Genomic DNA, 7,970 nt, shown 5'->3' with positions numbered 1-7,970 from the left:
CTACTATTCTTTGTACAGTACAGACAGACTAAACTACTTAAATAAATTTACAGGAATCGCATCCTTTTTCTAATCGACTACATTGTCGGTTGCGGCCAGATGGAAGTCTTGTAGTGTGTTTCGTTGATCAGCCGATAATCTCAAACAGTCCATCTGCAATCGCGACGCGAAGTGTCCGCGGAGGAGCCGCGTCTCGTAATTAAAAGGAAATGTTCAATCAAAAGTGGAGGGGGAAACTGGGGCGTCCAGACCGAAAGGTTCATACGTTCCCCGAGTGGGCATCATAGAAAAAAACTCTGACTTCGATATCTCGAAGTTGGTAGCACTGGCCGATTTTAGCGCTACCTGTTCAGGTGTGTCTGAAATAAAAAAGAATCGACTCGCCCAAGACGTCTGCTATAGCCTGGGGCTAATGGCACAGTCGGTGCTGCGTTCTGGCAGCCTACAGGGGAAGGTAGTTGGGAGGTTAGCAAGGTTGCCACCAGATGTCGCGGGCGTCAGCTCCACGAGCTGGCGACAAGAGAAGAACTTACTATTTTGGCCGCTAGATGTCGTGTGTGGTCCATCGTTGCACATATTTTTTCTATGGAAAATTGTCCTTGAACTCGGCCATTCCCTGGCGGGGTTCACGTAAGGGCAATGATCCTGGGCTAAATTCTTAGAATCAAGGGGGGGAGGAAGTGGAGTAAGGGGGGACAGAAAACGCAACCAGGCTGGGAACGAGTCTCCTAACGTGACTTTCGAGGAGAGAACCTAAGATGTATGTGTGACGGTAACCTCTGTTCTAAGCTAGTCTCTGAGAAATGGTAACAACTCGTCCAGAGCTGTTGTTGGCAGTTTTAGTCATGCAGGGAAATAATGTTACAGGCCGGGAACGTGACTGTAAGCGGGAGAAAGGTAAACCGGACTGCTAACGACACCTTAGACTTGCAAAAGATCAGATTGGTCCCTGAGAAAATTTGCCTCAGTCTACTGGCACAAAGTTTAACTACGTAGAGTACACCAGCATAACAAAGTGTAAATCACCCTTTTGTAACCAAATTATATAGAAAATAAAATTTCCAAAAACAATTTAAAATTGTAATAAAATTTAAAAAAAAAGTACCGAAATACCTAATTTCCGGCACATACTCCCCCACAGAAAGGCGGAGCCAGGGTAAGCAACCAACCCTGAGCATGAAATGATTGAAACCTGGCATACTTACCCTGTACCATAATCGACTTAGTTAAACTACTTACAATACCTGATGAACTTACTAGGTAACATGGCCATACAAAACAACTTTAAAAACTAAGTAACATGATTATTCATTGTTTACACATAACCTTATGAACTAGGTATCATAATTCTCTTATGAACTAAATTACATCACTCCCTTATGAACTAAGTGTCATGTTTCTCTTATGAACTAAGTTACATATTTCTCTTATGGTTTAAGTGATCTTATTTACTAAGTGTATTTTATGGACTAAGTGCTCTTATATACTAAGTGGCACCACTTAAAAATAATATCTTACCCTAAAACATTCTTAATACTAAACATCTGAAATGTAAACACTCTTACAAACTAGTACCATGAATTTTTATTACTTATAAATAGAACCTAGGATTTTTGTATCTTTCAACACTGTGTGTTGCAGATGGCATGCCGAAGCTTTTTTTAAAACTCCTTGAATAGGAGTAGAGGGTTGCACCTAATTTAAGTTGGGGTGCACCTTCTTTAGATGCGAAATGTGAGCGCGCGTTATGTTCGCACCAGAACTTGGGTCGGCTAGGGCGACCGTTACTGGGGTTAAAAAGCGCTGGATTTGTCATGGACCATTCCAACGATAAGCAAGTTTGGCTGATCGCTTGTCGATCGCCTTATTTTGTGGGTGTGATCTGCACAACACCATATCACCTACCCTATATGGATTAGGCGAACGTTTCTTATTATATTTCTGCCTGCTTGCCGCATGAGCTAAGTGCAGGTTATGCTGAGCTCTTCTCCAGACCTCCTTTATGTTGCGAGGGTTATCTGGGAGAAGCTCTTGTAGTGACCAGAAATTAAAAAGTGGATTGTTGGGTTTATACGTGAACATGACTTCAAATGGTGTGGTTTTGGGTCCCTCATGTCGGGCATAGTTAAAAGCCATTTGTAACCAGACCAAATTAGTGTACCATTTATCCTGAGAGTTTGCATGATACGCTATTAAAGCGGATCGGAGGTTCCTATTAAAACGCTCCGCATGTGAAGGCTGTGGATAATAGGGAGAAGTGGTTACATGCTGAATGCCATGGGAAAAGCACATATTCTTGAAATGTCTGGAAATAGTGATGCGTTATCTGCAGTGTTGTTAAAAGTACTCGGAAAAAGTAATTGGGCTGAATTACAATTACTGTGGTGATAATGTAACTAATTACAAGTAAAAATTACTTTATATAGAAGTAATCAGTTAAATTACAATTACAATTACAATTACTTTCCGCTACCATTTTAAAACTGACCTTCGATTCAATTTTTTTACACTTTGATACATTAATAAACATACATACATATATGTTATGTTTTGTTAAAAAAATGATATCATGTAATGATTAAATTTATTATCCTTAATTAAATGAATAATATTTGACTACAAACTTGCTTGAATAACATCAAAAGACTTCATACAAGTAGTTACCACGTAATAAAAGTAACACTAAATTTTGGAATTGACCTTACGAAACAATTGCATTTTAAAGTTCTCATCAGATAGATTCCCTCTCTTGATGACAAGAACATCTTTACCAACACTAAAAAGACGCTCAACGGGAGCACTTGACGGTAGCGATGTGTTAAATTTTAAAAAATCAGATTTTAGGATAGGGTAATGTTGGAGACACTGCAAGTCACTATGGATATTCAATTTTGATCATAGATATTGTGCATACGATCGTAGCACTACAAGCGTAAAATTATAAACTTTACTAATACAAAAGTGTATGATCTTCTTGTTCTTAATTGTATTCATTATACGTTCCGAGAATAAAAGTAATGGCAAGTAAATATAAAGTATCGATTACCTTAATGTATTGTCATACCCACCATTTTGGCCTCGGCTGGTATAATAGCACAAGCCCCAGGTGCGCCACCCCTCCTACACACTCTATGGGCAGGACATTTAGTTCGCCACCCGCCCCTAGATGGCAGACAAAGGGGAATGTAAAGTAAGGTGACTTTGTCTACCTGCCCCGTCTAACTCAGGGCAAATATGTAAATATATGGTGTTGTGACAAGAAACTGTTAATGATACAAGTGAATGTAAAGAGTTTTGTAAGTCGAATATGTATGCACAGGAAGGGTACAGATGTGCCCTCCCTACTGAATATGTACATATTTTGTATATTTACCCTGGCTGAGCTAAGCCAGGCAGAAAGCTCTTCCCAGTAATTCTGGGCCAATAAAAGTGACTGAATACTTGAGCAGTATTGTTTTAGGCAGCGACCTCTCTGGAGGACTGCTCCTCCCCCTTCCCTCCTCTGGTAGGCAGCGACCTCTCTGCAGGACCGTTCCTCCTCCTTCCTTCCTTCTCTGGTAGGCAGCGACCTCTCTGCAGGAACGCTCCTCCTCCTTCCCTCCTCCTCTGGTAGGCAGCGACCTCTCTGGGGGACCGCTCCTACCTCTCCCTGTGCTTGGGCAGCGACCTCTACTCGGGGACCGCTCCCACTCTCTCCCCCCCCCCCCCTCTGCCTGATCTCTCCCTGCTCTTGGGCAGCGACCCCTGTTCGGGGACCGCTTCCGCTCCTCCTCTCTGCCTGGGACAAGTCAATTTGGCGCCCAACGTGGGGCCAGTCAGCTTGGATAACCTGAGGACCACGCCCTGCCTCTACGAGAGCCATCAGCACAGCTGGAGCAAACATCCACTTCCAGGAGTGCAGACAACACCTGGTGGCGCCCAACAGAAGTACCGCGATGGAGGTTACACCGTGCGCCGCCCCAGATTGCAGTGCCCAGGATGGACCCCAAACCCCCTGCGTGTGTTGCAGGACATTATTCCACTTGCAGTGTCTGGGACACAATAAGCGAGACCTCGATCCCCAAGACTTCATCCACATATGCCAAACCTGCCGAGAACAATTGCGGGACCAGAAGCCAACGTCAGTTGTACCATGCCGATGCTTCGCCCAAGGCTGCCCACGGACTGCCCTAGTACTTACCACCTGCAAGAGCTGCTATCGGGAGTACCATTTATCCTGCTTAGGCTGGGAGGACACCCCACTGAACCTCACAGAACTCTCTTTCAAGTGCGGGATATGTAGGAACATCCCAGAAATTCCCAGTGGCGCCGAAACGAAGATGACACCGAGGCCTTTCCGGGGACAAGACCATGAGGATCCTGTCAAACAGCTCCAGCACTGGGAGCAGGCCCTACAGACCCAGGGGATTCCCCAGGGCGAATGGATTGACCATGTCGGAGGACTACTAATGGGAGAAGCTATTGGATGGTGGAAGAGTCATGAAGGACTTTACGACACCTGGGAAGATTTCGCCTCAAGTTTCGCCAACCAGTTCGGCAGCCTGCCACGAATCGCGGAACTTACTGCCCAGTTGTTCAGCCGCAAGCAGAAGGACAGCGAGGAGATAGAGAGTTTCCTCGCCCGCAAGAAGAAACTATATGAACGCCTCTACCCTGATAGAAATGTGAAGGAATTCCTTCCTACGGCACTGGAATTGGTCAGACCCAACCTACGGCCATTCCTCAGACATCCACCTCCCAAGGATTGGGCAGAGCTACATCTCCGAGCAACCGCAGTACAACGGGACTATCAAGAGATCCGGAGCACTCCCACGGGAAAAGTGAACACCTTCCCCACTCGGGAAGAGAAACCTGTCAGCCGCCAGGAGGTACCAAAATGCTGGTACTGCCCTGAGAGGCACTTCAACGCAGAATGCCCGGTCCGACGCCAACAGCGGGACACCCAGGACAAGAAGCCCTTGCAGGGAAACGCATAAGGGGAAGGAAACCTACCTCCGGAACCTTCCCCAAGGGAATGGAGGAATACAAGAACCCGCTGGCCATATCAAGAGAACCAGAGGGAGCTGGGCAAGTGACGAGCATCCAGCAGAACCACCCTCGGGTCCTACCCCGCCTTTCCGTACAGCTGGGCCCTCACCAAATCTATGCATTACTGGATTCTGCAGCCACTACCAGTTACGTAAAAGCTGAGTTGGTTCAGAAGACTGGAGCCGCCATGACCACACAAGTACAGTATGCCCAACTGGCACAACGAAACACCCGTATTATGCTCCAAGGCAGGACCTCCTTGAGATGCCACATTGGAGACAGGGAAGTGCCAGTTTCCTGCTGGGTAGCCGAGGACCTCCATGAAGACATGATACTGGGGCAAGACTGGCTTATTGAACAAAAGGCTGTTATGGATTTCGAAGCAGAGCGGATATGTTTTGGAAGAGCTCCACGCCAAACCCTCTACTGGGTAGCCCGGCGAGTAACTGAGACATCCCTACCGGAACTATCATTGGCAGACCTACAACAAGCCTTCCCTGAGTCTCTTCAACAACAATTGGTTGATATGCTCCAGCCCTATAGAGTTGTATTCATGCCCAATGGAAACCTGCCACGAACTTCAAGTGCATGTCACCAAATCACGCTGAAAGACAACCGTCCCATCTACTGTAGGCCGGGGGATCCTCCACACCTCAAGCGGGAGTTGATTGCAGAACAGGTGGCTGAAATGCGGGAGGCGGATATCATAGAGCCCAGCCGGTCTCCATACAACTCGAAAATTGTCATAGTGACAAAAAAGGACAAGACACCACGCTTCTGCATTAACTTCCAGCCGCTGAATGAGGCGACAGTCAGTGCAGCGCCCCCGGCAGTAAATATCCACGAAACGCTTAAAGCCATTGGGACAGCACGGGTATTTTCCACCCTGGATCTTAAATCAGGGTACTGGCAGATCCCCATGCACCCAGACTCCAAGCATTTGACTGCCTTCACCACTCCGACAGGGGAGCGTTATCAGTTCAAAGTCATGCCCTTCGGCCTGAAGAACGCCCCTAGTACGTTCCAGCAAATGATGTCACAGGATGTATTACCGGACCTCATTGGGCAATGCTGCTTTGCCTACCTCGATGACATTATTATTTTTTCCAACTCTTGGGAGGAGCACCTAACCCATCTAGCACAAGTACTGGAACGGTGTCAGTTACACCATCTAACTTGTCATCTAAAAAAATGTCACTTTGGAAAGAGCCAACTGGAGTACCTGGGACACATTGTATCAGCAGATGGAAACGAAGCTAATCCAGAGAAAATACAGGCCATCATGGAAGCTGAAGCGCCCAGATCGGTACGTCAAGTCCGGAAGCTAATGGGTCTCTGCAATTGGATCAGGGAATTTGTACCACATTTCTCTAGTATCTGCCAACCCATTACCGATCTGCTGAGCCCCCAAGTGCGCTTTCACTGGGGGGCCGAACAAGCACAAGCCCTGGCAGACCTCCGCAAGACATTCTCCCAGATCAAGAGGCTAGGCCGACCCGACCCAACCCAGCCATTCACGCTACAAACAGATGCCAGCCAAAAGGGACTAGGAGCGGTACTATACCAGGAACCGACTCCGGGAAACCGAAGGATCATTTCCTATGCCAGCACCAAGCTATCACCGGCAGAACAAAAATACCACAGCAATGAGCTGGAGTGCTTGGCCATCATGTGGGCCATCAAGCGATTTCGGCCATACCTGGAAGACCAGCATTTCACGTTGCGCACCGACAACAGGGCACTTACGTGGCTGGGATCCATGAAGGACAGTAAGGCGAAACTCGCCCGCTGGGCATTGATGTTACAGGAGTTCGATTTCACCATTGAGCATTGCGCCGGGAAAGACAATGAGTTCGCAGACGCCTTGTCACGAGCACCCACAGGACCACCACTGGAAGATGACTTCCAAGACTACGACAGGATGGTCGCAGACCCGAACCCACTCCCTCCAACAGCAACGGAAGGGATGAGCCTACAACAAACGGGGATCCTAGGAGAAAGTCTCTGCCAAGCCATAACACAGGGTCAACAAGCAGACCCAGGCATTTGTATGATGGTGCAGCGCTTGCAGCGCATACATAATACCCCACCTTCTGAGCAATCGCCCGCTGATCAACAGTTTGCTCGCACCCACCGCCTCCACCCCACTGGCCTAGTGAGATGGCCTGACAAGGGGGTCAACCCGCAACTATTAGTTCCCCGAGCCTTAAGGGAAAGGGTAGTAAGGGAATACCATGATGCGGATCTCGCCGGCCACCCCGGCATGGCGGAAACCCGGAGGGCAATCCAAAAGGGATACACCTGGGACGGGATAAAGAGGGATGTGGAAGAGTATGTAGGGCAATGTTATCGGTGCAACACGGCCAAAGCACACCGACCTGCGGGGCCCGACCACCTTCATCCTCGCCGCCCAGAGAAACTCTGGGAAACAGTAGCAGCCGACCTCATGGGGCCATACCCCAAGAGTGCCCGGGGAAATCGGTTCCTATTAGTGGTGACCGACCTTTTCTCCCGATGGGTGGAGGCATTTCCCTTAAGAAACTCTAAAGCACCAAGGTTAATACAAACCTTGGAGAATGAAGTCTTCTCACGCTGGGGATATCCCAAACAGATCCTTACAGACAATGGGAAGCAATTCACCGGAGAACAATGGGACAAAGCCTGCAAGCGATGGCGAGTGAACCGATGGACCACCGCACTGTACCACCCCAGGGGGAACCCCACCGAGCGAAGGAATCAAGAAATTAAAAAGGGAATACGGATTCGGCTTGGGGAAGACCACCGCCAATGGGACTCGCATATCCCATCGATATTATTCTCCCTTCGGAACAGATACAATGAAGCGCTCGGCTGCAGCCCCAGCCAGTTGCTGCTGGGAAACGAACTTCCCCGACCGGGAGAATGGGAGTTACCCACTACCCAACCCCAAAAAGCCGAAGTCC

The 7,970-nt window shown here is 48.0% G+C and overlaps 1 protein-coding gene across 1 annotated transcript; it reads left to right on the top strand.

The window, feature by feature from the left end:
* Positions 1-4,319: 4,319 nt before the first annotated feature.
* Positions 4,320-4,976, top strand: LOC134531336 (activity-regulated cytoskeleton-associated protein-like). The gene has a single exon (XM_063367032.1). It carries the CDS (start codon positions 4,320-4,322, stop codon positions 4,974-4,976), a length of 657 nt encoding a protein of 218 aa, XP_063223102.1.
* The last annotated feature ends 2,994 nt before the right edge of the window (positions 4,977-7,970 follow it).

This window comes from Bacillus rossius, chromosome 3, assembly GCF_032445375.1.
Source record: "Bacillus rossius redtenbacheri isolate Brsri chromosome 3, Brsri_v3, whole genome shotgun sequence".
Classification (NCBI taxonomy): domain Eukaryota; kingdom Metazoa; phylum Arthropoda; class Insecta; order Phasmatodea; family Bacillidae; genus Bacillus; species Bacillus rossius.
This window is presented reverse-complemented; position numbering and strand designations above follow the sequence as displayed.